This window comes from Orbicella franksi, chromosome 1 (genome assembly GCF_964199315.1).
Source record: "Orbicella franksi chromosome 1, jaOrbFran1.1, whole genome shotgun sequence".
NCBI lineage: Eukaryota > Metazoa > Cnidaria > Anthozoa > Scleractinia > Merulinidae > Orbicella > Orbicella franksi.
Window position 1 is genome coordinate 28,937,883 of NC_138145.1, and position 15,236 is coordinate 28,953,118.

The 15,236-nt window shown below is 40.4% G+C and overlaps 1 protein-coding gene across 4 annotated transcripts in view; it reads right to left on the reverse strand.

Moving 5' to 3' along the window:
- LOC145501239 (uncharacterized) overlaps positions 1 to 15,236 on the reverse strand; it is a 37,799-nt gene that overhangs the window by 4,914 nt on the left and 17,649 nt on the right. For all 4 annotated transcript variants that reach the window (XM_081480753.1, XM_081480749.1, XM_081480761.1 and 1 more), the window contains 9 exons: positions 12,832 to 13,009; positions 11,897 to 12,069; positions 11,288 to 11,509; positions 8,918 to 9,077; positions 8,266 to 8,438; positions 4,757 to 5,377; positions 3,828 to 3,993; positions 1,796 to 2,007; positions 332 to 516 (listed from right to left, as the gene is read on the reverse strand). In XM_081480753.1, the coding sequence (XP_081336879.1) occupies positions 332 to 516; positions 1,796 to 2,007; positions 3,828 to 3,993; positions 4,757 to 5,377; positions 8,266 to 8,438; positions 8,918 to 9,077; positions 11,288 to 11,509; positions 11,897 to 12,069; positions 12,832 to 13,009 (2,090 nt within the window). The remainder of the gene's footprint in view (positions 1 to 331; positions 517 to 1,795; positions 2,008 to 3,827; positions 3,994 to 4,756; positions 5,378 to 8,265; positions 8,439 to 8,917; positions 9,078 to 11,287; positions 11,510 to 11,896; positions 12,070 to 12,831; positions 13,010 to 15,236) is intronic.

The following is a 15,236-nucleotide window of genomic DNA, read 5'->3' on the forward strand; positions in this document are numbered from 1 at the left end:
CAATATAAGTTCATTTATTACTAGACGTCGTCGTCGTTGCTTAAACTCCCTAATGTTACCACGCACGTTGCGTGGATGTTTTCATGGAAGGTAAAAAAACGTGCAAAGCTGCTTGGGCTGACCACGTGACTAAAATTTGTGCACAGGATTTGCTATTTCTAGACCTTCCTGTTATTTCTATTCCGCAACCGCGAATGATCTAAAAATAACATGAGAAGATTACCTTAAAAATAAAGCCTATATGACAGATTGACTCTCTTCCTTTTCATTCTGTTGCGTTCCTGTGAAATAACTGAGGCAAAATGAAACTGCTCTTTAGAAAACGTCTTACCGATGGCCTCCTGCGTCGCAACCACTGCAACAGATCACCAAACGCAACGTATTCTATCACAAGGAACTTGTGCTCCTGCAAAGTGCAACAACCAACCAGGGATACAATATTCTGGTGTGCACCCAACACCTTCATCTGCTCTATCTCCTGCAAGAACTCTTGTTTTTGGTCTTCGCTCGGATTATCTACATATGTAGGTCCAAATGACACAAGAAGAATCCCAACTTAGCAGGAATAGAAGCTGATAAAGCTACATTAATGTACAGTTTGGCATCAAGACTAATTATGCTTTATTGCAGCTTATGATCAGTGCATTGAGATGTAAGGAGGTTGAGGTTTTTGCCATCGGATAAAAGAAAGACTGATTGGCTTCTAAATCAATTTGTTCTGTCATTTGTCTCTCAATCACACCGCTTTTCTCAGTTTATTTCCTTACTTAAGATTTCATTGTTATTTTTTGTTGTGCCTTTGTTTCCTTGTCAATTATTGAATTGCATTTTTTTTACACGATTGCTATGTGCAAAGCACAGGTATCATAATAACCATTTTTAAAGGATATAATCTCTCGTGATCATGATGTTAGGCTTAAAGCAAATGTCGAGGGATATATTACTTAAGTAAGTGAAAAGTAGTACAGTCAAACTCACAAAACCATGAACACCTAAAATATGTTTGGCATGTTAATAGTGGTATAACCAGTCAGGAGCGAGATCTTCAACCACAGAAAGATTCGTGTTTGGAAGACAATTTTAGTTAAATTTAGGGTGCTTACGTTTTGTCAAAAGAAACCGGTTGGGACGACCGTTTAATAATGGCAAGGAAAAACCAACCGAACGAGTGGCGCTTACCACTTACAATTAGATTTTTATACACCAACAGCACACGCTTTATTGCCCAAATAGAAAAACTCTTGGTTACAAGAAAAGATAGTTAAAACAGAAAAGATAACTAGTAAAGGTAATCGTATGAACACGAGTGTAATTAAGGATTTACACTACGAGTGATCAGATATTTGAAAATTCTCTCAAATTTGGACGAATCACTTTAACTTATTGTTCGCGTCACTTTAATCACTTTAATTTTGCGATTTTTTTTTAAATCGCGAAATTCGCAAAATTAACGCGTCGCGAAAATATCATGTGATAAGGTAGCTTGTTCGGTTCGTATTGTAGGACATTGGTCGAGTTGTCTTTTTTTGCAGGTCCGTAATCCTGCAAAAAAGGAACTCGACAAAGGTTCTCCAATACGAACCGAACAAGCTAGTTCACTGATAACATATATCTACTAAATGTTCTACTAACATTTAGTATACTAACATTTTTATAGTTTGTTTTACTAACATTTTTATAGTATGTTTTACTATAGTTACACTGCTATAGCGGTATAATGTAGAGAAAGAAGAGCTTTTGCGTTATTATACTTTGCTGACTTTGATACATGATTTAGTATGATATTGTTATGTACCTTGCAATACTTTGACTGCAACCACCTGGCATGGCTCCTCCGACTTCAGTGTTTTTTCAGTTTCAAACACTTCTATTCCAGCTCGTCTCTTCAGAGTTGCTTTGTAAACCACACCAAACGCTCCTCGACCCAGCTCCTCCTCGTATTTTATTTCCTCGGGAAGAAGTTCCCACTTGTCAAGCGGGATAATTGCGCGAACTGAACGAGTTGATCTGTGGAACAATGGGAAAATAGTTTAACAACCAAAATGCTATCGCTCTGTGGTATGGTACAGTGCACGATGCTTTTAGTTATATTGCTTATTTCGATACAGTACGTGTGAACGGGAACTTTTTTCATAACTTCATAACTTAACATAAGAGAAAAGACAAACCATGGCTAGGCTCGATTTCCGCCGCTCACTCTTATCCAGTCTACGTTCGTGAGTTCGGCAGAGGAGCGCGGGCTCCTTTCTTGAACAGTGGCTAGTAATCGAGCTTAGACAAACGACAAAAGCGGTAAAAACAAGGAAAATTAAGTACGAAAGAAAAAAAAGATGATGACCAAAAGGTTCAAATTTTATTCGAATGGAATTATTAATTTCTTGACATCCAGACAAAACATCAGGCGTTCGATTTCAGAGCGGAAAAACGTACTGCGCAGCCTTCTGAGCATTCCTAGCCCTGCTTGCGGGCTCAGGTAATAATGCAGGCTGCAATCGTGGAATCACGGTAGAAAGAATGGCGGACTGCTAATGAGGTACGCGAGGATGTCGTTCGGTTGATATTGGGCAAGCATGAATTTTTTTCGGCATTTCACTGTTAAGGAAACAAGTCTCACCCTCACCGCCTACCTGCTGAGAACCTCTCTTGCTTACATATTCAGTAGTTTGCTTATATGGATGCAATATGTAAAGAGTGTCTGTGGATAAAATGTGTCTTCGCACCGAAATTTCTTGTATACCGCTTGGAAATAAAGGGTTCGGAAACGTTCACGTTCTTAATGTTAATTCCGTCCCAAAACAACTTAATTCCCCACGAAAACAATACACCAGCTTTCCATTACTGACGCTAAAATGTTGCTGCCTACCGGGAAAACTGGGAAAGCATAGGGTTAGTTCGTAACTTTTTTTGCTTATCTAATCGACGAAATTCCCGCCATTTTTTTCAAACTGGGAGCCTGGCGCCCGGCCAAGACTCGCGCTTGCTTATTACGTTTTTCCGCTCTGAAGCGTTCGATTGGTCTGCGCTCTTCCCAGATCCCCCTCGTTCTCGCGCTCCACAAACCGAGAGCCTGGAGAAGGCTATTTACGCCTGTACTTCTTCCCCAAACTACTTGCTCCATTTTGCCACGAAGAATCTTTTTACGCAATGTGTTTGTTAATTTTCGTGGCATTTGACAATATGATATAGATTAATGGCAGGCGAAATTTCGATAATCAGCCGGGTACTGTCCAGGGAGGACGGGGACTCCCAAATGAAAAGGACAGGGGTGTTCGTCGGAGATATTGAAAAGAACCACTAAGAGGTGCCAAGATCCTGTTTTGTAGGCGTGGCTTGAAAGTTTTCGCATCCCTAAGAGTTGCCAATTCTAAACCGACACATTAACAGAAACATTTTCATAGTTTTAAAAAGCGATAAAGAAGATTACTTCGAATACCCTCTACTTGTAAAGTTGATTGTCAAAATCTCGGATCATATTTCTTGGCTCAATACCCTAAAAGTGCCACGAAAGCTCCCGCTGTGGACCTTTCGAGGCTTAATACCCTAAGAGGTGCCAAAACGGCTTTTTGACCCCTAAAAGGTACGACGAGCACCCCCGTCCTTTTCATGTGGGAGTCCCCCCGGGAGGTAATGTTCCTTTAAGTGCTAATAAGTTCATTTTCCACTTCGCGCAAAAATGCCAGTTTGTTGAGGAACTTGTAATTACTTAGCTGTTGTTACCTTCTACCTGCAACATATTCTGAGAATCTTTCCTGTGTTGGTGTACTTACTAATCGATGAATTCATCACGCTTCGCGGTAAGTAGTGAGATAATAATGACAACATATAACCTGTCTATTCGCTTGCGATGTAACCTTCTGTAGCAGATGAAGCCTAGAGCGAAAGATGACACAAGTAACAGAATAAAAGCCATGCTGCCAGATGAGATGAAAATTATCGTTTCATTGGAACTGGGGTTTCCCTCCGTCGGTTGACCAGGTTCCGTTATTGTAGGCACTGAAAAATGCAATATTAAAAAGATACCGGCCTTAGAAACTCTGGGCATTTTATTAATTTGATAGGACTAGATGAGAAATAATTAGACAAATAAAAACTCTTGTTGAGTTAGGAGTCAACCAATACGATGAGCTTTTGTAATACAGTCGAACCACCTCTCATAGATGGAAACCACTGGGAGTCCCTCTAGGCATTAATTTATCATTATTTGAGTCTTGATCTTTTTAGATGTCCGCTTAGGAGGAGTTGGTTGGCAAACCCTAACCTAGGAATGGATGTCGCCACCACTTACGAGAGAAATCCAGGTTGCCTTTTAGAAAGAAAATCGCCAGGATGCATAGTGCCCGCTCAAGGGCGGGGCCTCTTAATGCAGGTTCAGCTGTAATAGATTGTAGGAAATCATATACCAAAAAAAGATTACTGAGGTCTCTAATGTGTCAAATGACTCGCCTTGGGTGCCCTATGTTGAAAATAAAACACTCTCCAAGGACACAAGTTAGGGCCCTAGGTTCAACGGGTTGAGAGAGAATAGCAAGTCAAAGATTTGGAGATGAAGTTAGTAGAATGTTAGTAGTCTTAGTAGCAGAAAGAAATCCATCTGAAATTTTAAAGTTAGTTTGCTAAGGTATGGTGATCTTCTTAGAAAAGTTCACTTGATATTGCTAAGATCTCCATCTATTATGTCGGTAGCAGATAGCTGTCAAATACTATATAATGGTAAAAAAAAACAATGTTAAAAAGTGTGATTCAATATTTGCAATACCTTGATTTATAATTTGCTTTATCTGGGCTTCGTTCAGTGCAACATCGTAAACTTTCATTTCCGTGATTATTCCTTTGAAATATCTTGCTTCGTCATCTCTAGCCCCCATTCGAACTTCCTCGGCGTCGGTTGAAATCTCATAACCTGCACCAATGTTTTCCGACTTATTTAAATGTCCATTGATATAAAGAGAGTTGAGTCCGGTGTCATAATCGTAAACTGCCGCAACACGAGCCCACGCTCCTACTGGAAGAGCGTCACTTGACGCTATACTATGAGCTTGACCATTGTTTCTGATGTTTATTAGTTTGAATCTGCCTGTCTCAATCCATAACTGGATCCCACCGCCATCTTTTCCGTAACTGAATAATGGTCCATCTTGGCCTCCGGGTTGAACCCAGCACATCAATGTAATTGAGAACCGAGTGTCCAGGCCCCCTTTATTCGGAAACTCGATGTAGCTGCTAACAATGCCATAAAACATGTACGCTCCACCTGGTTCGTTGTAGGGTCCGTTTGTAATCGCAACATCCCCCACGATTCCCTTTGGCTGCCTGTTCTCTTTTTCTGCGGCTTTATAGCGTTCATTCAAGGGGTAGAAGGCGACAGGTTCTGGCACAGCTAAGAGTAAAACAATAACAACAATTAAACTTTTCTTTGCATCTTTAAAAAGGATATGAAAGTACGATAGCAGTGGAAACATAATATAGCATACTCATTATTGTGTTTTTTGTGATTATTTTGATTATGGTATTGGGGTGCCTTTGTTAGCCAGTTTCAGACAAAGGAGGAATTTAACCCCTCCTGATATAGCTCTCGTTTAAGACTTACGGTATCATCAGTACAACCGTTGGGGATATTAACTAGACTTGCCACAAGTCGACCTTTGCCTAACCTTCTCTTATTCACCTCCCTCGAGCGAAGCGAGAGGCCAATCTTCACGACGAAGTCGTGAGCCAAAGCGACAGAAGTGGCGAAAGGTCGGCGTCCTTTCCAACAGCGAAACCAACAGGCCAGGGGAGGATTATAGAAAAGAACTTTTAGAAAGTCTAGAAATTAACGTAATGTCGAGGCATAGTTAAAAGAGGGAATGGTTAAGAAGCTTACCGGGTAAACATCAAAGAAGCAAACAAACAGGTTAACATTTATGTTGGAAGGTCCTTGACCCTGCACATCTTTTGTTTTATGCTCTTAGACTATGCAGGGCCCCATTTAAACCAGCATTGCTGAACTAGGCATTCCTGACTAAATATTGTCAATAAATAAATAAATAAGTACATAAATAAATAAAGTAATCGCTTCTATTGGTTCGTTGTATGAGCACAAATAACCACCTTTTGTATTTTGTCGGGTTTTGTGCAGGGTCAGTCCCCAAAATAGCCAACAAATACATACAACAAAGAACTTTGCCAGGTTCATAACCATTCCCTCTATTAACTGTGATCGAGGATACGATTTGGATCTCACCAACAGATACGTTTCATGCTGTCGCCGACGCTGTCGCCAAATATTTTAGCGTAGCGGGTTCAAACGGTCACGTCCACGATTTTGGACTGATGACCTTCGATCCATTTTTGATGATAGACTTACTTTTGATCGAATGTGCCATAAATTGCTTTGAGGTCGGCATTATGGCATGCGCGATGACGTCATATGACGTGAGAATTATGATGTCCAGCTAGCCGCCATCTTAGATTTCTAATAAACAATTAGATTATTCGCTCTCGATTTAAACAATAGAGTGTTTCTGTCGAGGAACTATCGGTTGATAGTTGCCCCGCGGAAATTTGATGTTCTTAAAACAGATATGCTAGTTTTAAGAACATCAAATTTCCAAGGGGCAACTATCAGACCGATAGTTCCGAGACATAAACGCTCTGTTTTCTTTATTGTTCACCACTAAATTTTCTTCTGCGCGCCAGTTCAAAAATCATATTGAATTATTTTCAACATTTTTAGATGAAAGCCGTGACAGCCAGAAGTAAAATTTGAAAAAGAAAACCGACAAAAACCCACTTAATACAATTTCAATTCTTTATTTTCTACAAACCCGCTTGTTTACAGAAAATTTTTCACGGACGAGTACTGTCCATCCGGGTATTTTCCGCAGACGGGCACTATGGGCTGATAGTAGGGACCTTAAGCAAAGACGACGGCGACGCCAAAGCCGACGTCCAGTAAAAGATAGTTTTATATTGTACCTTCGAATTTCGCAGCTGTATAGATTTGTTCGATGCACCTATCTGTCTCAGAACTTACTCAATCTAAATGTGTAATGCTAGCGTTGCATTCCAAATTAAATGCAAAAAATTAACCGCCGCCGTTCACGTTCTCCAAAATACCCAGACCTTAGTCATTTCACGTTGTTGTTTTGCAGAGGACGGCTAAGAAATGTGCAAAGATCTATAAGGCACGTGCACGGCCATTCTTCTGCTCATTCAGCCTTTTGTTTGGTGACGTTCTCGTTGCCGTTGCTGTCGTGGTTTGCTTAAGGTCCCTAATAATAATGTCTCTCCGCGGACGAACGCTATCGCACCACGTGATCAGTTTAAACCAATAAGAATCGGAGAAAATTTAGTGGTGAACTAGAACGCGTGATAGTTGACAAGGGCGCAGCCCCAGTAAATAGAAATATCGAGAGCGAATAATCTAATTGTTTAAGTATAAATCTACTAGTCGTTCAAAACTTTAATCTAAATTCCCTTCACAGACACTTCTCACACTCATTAATAATTCATCAAGTTAAAACAAAGAAAATCACAACCGTGAAGGAGGTTTGGATACCCGGTCTTAATTAGCATAGATTTTGGCGATTTTACTTCTCCGTTTACTCTTTAGCTTTTGTTTCGATTGAGAAGATATATCAAACACTCGAGGCAGTGTTTCATCGGCTATCCAAACACCTCGAATTTCGTCAAGAATACTCGGTGTTTGGATACCCCAATGAAACACTTTCCGTCGTTTTTGATATATTACTTCAGAAACGCTAAGAAGCGGCCCCCAGCGCACGCTGCTACGCTACTCACTATCTATCACAGAATAGATAGTGAGTAGGATAGCCAATCAGAGAACGGCATTCGTGATAGAACGATAGTAGATTTATACTAACATATGTTAGATCCGTGCGTTATTTTCTATACTAGCAATTTCTACTAAAAGCTGCTGGATTTCCACTCTTTAATTAACATGAGCAACATACGCGGGCCTAGTAACATGTTGACAATTAGCACCTTTTGTTAGTGAAATTGTGCTACTTAACATCGTCCGTACTGCGCTGCACCCTACTTGTGCTGGTACAACCCAACCACCAAAAAAACTGAACGAATACATCTAAGACTAAGCAAGAAATTACAAATGTGTATCCGTTGACTTCACATGGACACGCTTATTTCACTCACACTCCCTCAAGCTCAAATTGCAGTCTTTCCTTTGTAACTGAATAAGGTCGTATAAGAGACATGTCTTTTGTCATTTTAAGCATCACGTTGCGGGCTATTATCATTACTTACTTAATGGAACAACAGTGAAATGCATAAGAAATCCTTTCCCTGTGAAGCTGTTGTCTGAGTGGAATTTTATCAAGGCGTATTTTCCAGATACAAGAACTGTCTGTCCAGTCTTGTTACCACAGTACTTGCCAAACTCCTGATTTTTTTCATTCGTAATTTCCAAGTAATCTCGGCTGCAAAGAAGAGTAAAATATTGTTAGTCTGTCATTTAATACTCATCTCGGGTAGACACATTCCAGTTCATTCACACTGAATTTTCGTCGTTAAACCTAAACTAAATAAACATGTGACTTTCCTTGCTTCAAGGAGCTCCGTCATGGTTTGTGCATCTTGAAAAGTTTAGCCTAAATTTCTCAAGTTTCACCGTTTGTAATCCGTGTTAATCTTCTCCGTCATTAACCATACTTGTTTCTTTATGGTTTATTATCATTATCCTTTTAGTGTTTTCCTATCTTAGTAGGCTATTATTTTCAGGTCTACTTCAATTTAAAGATGATTTTGCACGTGGCCAAAATAACTCCAAAGTTCCGTGACTGAACTCCTTTAAAAACAGCGACTGGATGTTTACCCTCTTCAGACTTTACATTGAACCCTGCTTCTCTTAAGAACCGCAATTGGTTAATACAGTAAAGCAAATCATGTCAATTCATACTTGCAAGGTGAACTATACTCCAGGTAGATTTCTTGAAAGGATATATTTATCGCCATCATGCCTGGTGGAACAGGAATCGACGAAGCACAGTCCCTATTAAGTGGATAATTCTCAGGATATCCGGGACTTTTTAGCGTATTATTTATCACAGGGCCACAACCTATTGAAGGAAAAGTATAAAAATATGAGAATTAAAGAAGAGTTATACTGAATGGACTAAACGAGACTGTGGGTATTTCCATTCAGCAGGGATTACCTATATGTATGGTTTGTGACAAATGCAGATATGCAGTCTGCAGATGGCATTCTTCGACTTTTTAGTATACCCGGTAAGTGGTTTGTTTGTTTGTTTGTTTGTCTGTTTGTTTGTTTGCAGTAGTTTTAGGTTTCAATGCCTGGGACTGGCCACTAAGCCTACTAGTTATTAGTATGAACCCATCACTATTGACGGACTCCAGCTATCAGGTTGTTGAAAATATTTCTATTAAGTAATTAGATTATAAATAAAACTGTTTGAGCGATCTGTGCTCATAGTTCTTTAAAAAAGGTTTAAAACAGATCTAAAAAGTAAAGTTGTCTCTAAATTTTCGACCGCCTTCTGCGGTCTTCTTCAGAGAATGATGATTTCGCGCGATTCACAGAATTTTAATGAGCTGGGACGTTATTGTTCGTTGCCCCCTAGGGAGGCAACCAGTGACGCGTAAACCCTTGGGAAGGGTGCTCTTTCATTTACGGAGTTTTTGTCTAAGAAAGAGTGCAAGGATTCCAGAAACAGTCTTTTGTTCTTGCTGCTCACACCTGTTTCAAGAATGTTGGCGTAAATAGGATCTATATCATGGCCGGTTTCCGCATGCTGTTTAACTGCGGAATTGACATTACAGTCCATTAGAGTCTTAACGACAGCTGTCGTTAAGACTCTAATGGACCGAGCTAAATGCATTCCATCAACAACTGCCTTTGTCTTTGTCTTCAACAATTGTCTTTGTGCAGTTGTTGATGGAATGCATTTAGCTCGGTCCATTAGAGTCTTAACGACAGCTGTCGTTAAGACTCTAATGGACCGAGCTAAATGCATTCCATCAACAACTGCACAAAGACAAAACGAGAAACGACGTGTTATTAGTGATCTAAAAGCTAATGGTTATCCCGAGAGCTTCATCAAGTCGGTTGGTGAATCGAACAGAACAAACACGCAACCAAAACACCAGGAGAATCCAAAGGCATACGCGTCGATTCCATATGTGAAAGGAGTGTCGGAACGTGTTCGACGCATTTTGAGCCGCGAAAACATCAGGACAGCTTTCAAACAAGTACAAACATTGGGAAATGTTTTCAAAAAGCCCAAAGACCGGCCGACAAAAGAGCAGTTAAAAGGCATTGTGTACAAAGTGACCTGTAGGACATGTTCTTTCACGTATGTCGGGGAAAGTAGAAGAAATTGGAAATCTCGGGGGGCTGAATACAAGCCCAGAACCAATGGAAATGTCAATTCCGCAGTTAAACAGCATGCGGAAACCGGCCATGATATAGATCCTATTTACGCCAACATTCTTGAAACAGGTGTGAGCAGCAAGAACAAAAGACTGTTTCTGGAATCCTTGCACTCTTTCTTAGACAAAAACTCCGTAAATGAAAGAGCACCCTTCCCAAGGGTTTACGCGTCACTGGTTGCCTCCCTAAGGGGCAACGAACAATAACGTCCCAGCTTATTAAAATTCTGTGAATCGCGCGAAATCATCATTCTCTGAAGAAGACCGCAGAAGGCGGTCGAAAATTTAGAGACAACTTTACTTTTTAGATCTGTTTTAAACGTTTTTTTAAAGAATTAGTTTATAAGCTCGAGATTTCTATGAGGTGATAGTTGATGAGGCCGAAGGTTGAATCAACTTTCACCTCATAGAAAGCGAGAGCGAATAATCTAATTGTTTTAGTAGAATTCTAACTGAAATTGACGACAGTAACGGTTTCCAATTATCTTCCTACGCATTATGAAGCTTCATGCTTTAACAAAATCGCACGCACTGAATTGTCACTGGAAATTTGTGTGATAAAACACGCCGCATTGGAAAATAATCGACCTTATTTGTTGCGCAAGGAGATTGCCAAAAGTCACCTAAGTAACCGTATTTGTCAGCATTGTGGCGTAAAAACAAGCACGGTGACCCCCTCTTTTTACTACGTTTTTAATATCTTCTTGTCCTGTAGCAACAACACACCAAGTTTCACCGGAAATCTATGGCGGGTTCTTTTACTAGGGAATCACCTTAAGTAAAATCGTTTTAAGTCCGTACTACCAGGTAAAAAAGTCTCTCGCAGAGGAGAGGGATTGATCTTAAACTGTACTGTGTTACTCTGAAATCATTTTCTCACCTTCTACTAAAACCACCCTCTTGTCAGTTCCATACTTGCTGGTGGCCTCGCACGTGTAGTTGCCCTCCTCGTACAAAGGGAGGGTTGCAGTGTTAGTTGTATTCAGCAGTACTGTAGAGCCCCATATCAGTGCTGTGTATATGGGAGGAGTTCCTCTGGCTGAACATGACACTTTGTTACCCGGAGTGACTGATTCCTCTGCAGAAACTATCTTGGGTGAAACTAGTACAATAATGGTTTAAATCAGTTGACCTCACACATATTATTCAACCAGCGCGAGGTCCAATATACGAGAGACGGGAAAAATCGAGACAAGTGTTTTTCAGGTCCACTTTGAAAGTTAAGCTGAAATTTCCGTCAAACAATCAAGGGGAATTTTGACCTAATAACAAACTGTTTTCTTGTGTGCATGTTTTAAAGATGCAGTCCGTCGAAACTGATTCACGAGCGGTCCATCTAAGCGATTCGTACTGTAAGTTTCAAACCGATCAGGAACCAATAAGAATTCTCTTTTTCATCTTGGACCAGTTTGCCATATAATAATAAGACGAAAATAATCCATCGTCACAGCACCTCAAACATTGTAAATCCATAAAAATTACCAATTACCGTGTGGAACAGCGGTGAAATATAGGTGAAATCCTCTTCTCTCTCCAGTATTGTCGGAGTGGAATGTTATCGACACCTGGTCTCCTGCTAAGAAAACGTCTTCCCCAGTCTTCTGACCACAGTACGTACCAACAATCTGTTGCTTATCATTTACAATCCTGAGATAGTCAAAACTGTCAAAAACATTATGATAATCAATTTGACCTGACTGAATCTGTTAGATGTTGTGAAGATTTAGTCTACACTGAGTAGGAGGTCTATAACTCCCCTCCCGACCCCCCCTTCGGAGACTCCTATATGAAAAGGTCTAGGGTGTTCGTCGTCGTGTTAGTTGTGAATATCAATTCAAGGATTTTGGTCTCAGTTAGAGTGTTTAGGACGAGACAGTATCTTTTTTGGGTTCACACGAAGAAATAATTGAAAACGCTTTGATTCCGTTTTAAGGAGTAGCTTTCAGGAGACAAATAAAGCTCGAACCACGCCCAGATTAGTCTCCTTCAGTTTAATTCAAATTTGTTTTCCGACGAGCATCACCGTCCTTTTCATATGGAAGTTACCCCCCCCTCCCCCCCGGGGTCCGTGATCGAGACATTCTTAATCATGGAAGATATAACGTGCCGCCTGTTACTTTTACTTCCCTCTTTTGTCTTATTCTGACGATGCGTTTGTAGAAAGAACTAAACCAAAGCTTACGAGATAGCACATTTAGTTATTTAATAGACCCTATTCGTATTCTCGGTATTGGACTGGAACTCGCTTGCAACTGAGACTGATGCGGGGAGTCTTTTCAAATGCAAATGACATTCATCTTTTTTTATTGATATTCTCCGCATGAGCCTCCACTGCAAGCTAGTTCCAGTCCAATACCGAGAACACGAATATGGCCTATCCCTTTCCCATGAGAAGCTTTATCGCACAGCTCTGAGCTTACTTACAAGCATAAGGGATGATCTTCCAATTCAAAATGAATAAAGGTAATATTCATTGTCATGTTGTGTGGAATAGGAACCGTATAAGTGCAGTCCATATCGCTTGGGTAGTCGTTCGGATATCCGGGACTTTTCAGTGCGTTATTGATCACCGAGCCACACTGAGACACAGAGTTCACAGGGTCTGTACAAAATGAAAGCATGCACATATACTTTGCAATAGCACAAGTTAACAGCCGACTATTTATTACTAAAACTAAAAACTTGCTAAATGTGATACTGGAGAGCATGCACGTATCATCATGAAAACGAATAGCAATAGTTAGGTTAAAAAACCGAAAAGCATTACAACAATTAGAGAGGAAGCAACAACAGCCATAGCTGATTTTCATGCAGGTCCTTTATCCTGGTCGAAATGGAATTTGCAGAGGCTGGTTTCTCCGGAGGGAGAAAAGCCGCCGGAAGTACCCCAAGAAAAACCCTCGGAGCAAAAAACTAAATCCACATAGTTAGGTACCATAGGTTACCATAGTTTAAGGGCAAAATGATATTGAGGCTGGTATAGTAGAAAAACATATAAGTAGGTTTGTTAGGTTTGTTTGTACAAACCCTATTTAACGAATATTTAAGGTTCGTTTAATGGCATCCATCAAAACATCCGGTTTAAAGTTCACAAACTCACTACAGTACCGGCAGTGAAACCCGGTTAAGTTCTGTTTTGTTGTCGGTCAGTGTTTACAATATGTAAGATTTTCATTTCCGAAGGAGAAGCAGCGGAAACGACATATATCCACATCAGGGCGGAAAAAGGCCGGGCGGTGAAACGGGCAGTCCGCTCTTGGTCCAATGTGTGATGCGGAAAAGGACTGGCACGAGCACTCCTTCCCCGCTTCCGGTGAGATTAATGGCTGCCAAAAATCTCCTCTCGACGAACCGGAAATCTTTTCTTTCTTTATTTTTGAGCCACCAGTGGTGTATTTTCAAAAGCCTTTTTGATGCTTTAGACCTAAAAGTCAATACGTTTATGTCCGTTGTAATGATGCTTAAGTAACTTCGTCGTAGGCTACCCAAATTTGAGTGAAGTAAGACAGTGTCGAATGCAGGTATGTCCCGTTTATCATGCCCAAGCCGTGATGCGCTGCTTCTTTTACGAGCACTCCACATTACTCCACTCTGAATTTTACATATGTTGAAGATCGATAGCTTTTACATAACATAGTAAAAAGCCAGCTGGATATATCTGGATATAGCAGCGTTTCAGAACTTCAAAGTTTCCCTCCTCTTGTCGCACGCTTGCAAGGATTTCGCCATAGAGTTTATCGCGAACGAAAAGTAATAAAATTTTGCTTGTTTGAGTTTCGTCTGAATTGCAAGCAACACGTGATGCCTCATCAAGGCATAAGAACTTTCGTCTGTAAATACTGCTCAGTTTTGTTTGTGTAAAAATCCAATTAATCGCTGGTTGTCGATGAAAAGGAGCGCCCGGCGATCTGTGTTTTGTAGCTAAACATGACAAATTGACTTCAATTACGCTCTTTCGTGTAAAAACGTACATCCAACTCAAACAGTATCTCTAGCTTTATATATGTTTGATTGATTTTATAAATATTTGAGAGCATGTTAGAAGTTTAGCTGGAAATGTGGGAAGACAGAGGATATTAAATCAGCAAAATTACGGTAGCACTTTTCAATCAACCCGATTAACAATTTCATTTTGTTGTTTGACTTCTCAAAATTCCTTGTCTTCTTCATTTTCGCAGTATAAAATTTCACTATGAAGAAACCGTGATCTTAGTAGCCTTTTAGCGTTGGCAAAAATCATCGCATCACCTCAGCACAAAAGATGGGGGGCAAGATTTTATATTGAGAAATTAAAAAACACCGACTCGGACTTAAAAGTGCACGCGCTACATTATGCAAATTAGCTCCTTGTACGCGTCAGACTTTCCTGCTCGCCAAACAAGCAGAAACAATAAGAAACTGATCGAAAACAGATTTTGGTTGTGATTAAGCATTATTCTGATTGTTCTGAGAAACGTACAAATTAACCGGCGATACCAGAGTAAAGAGTTTCATAACGTTTATTCGTAAGACGTCAGAAGAAATGCAAAAGATTACGCGTACAACTAGCGCGAGCAGATCTTACAGCGCGAAATATGAAGTTCTGTTTTCCGGCAAACTGAAAAACTCACCTTTTCCCATTGCCTCAGAACAAAAATTCGCCAAAAACCTTCCCTCTTCATACAGAAGAGGGTTTCGTGGAATTTCTTTAGAAATCTAAGTTCCAGTGTAAGTAAGCGGAATCTGCTCGTTTTAGTAGACCCCAGTCTACTGCATCACACCTTTTTGCTCGGACCCGCTCGTTTCACCGCCCTACATATAAGCGCCCTGATCCACATAGCCTGCGAGCA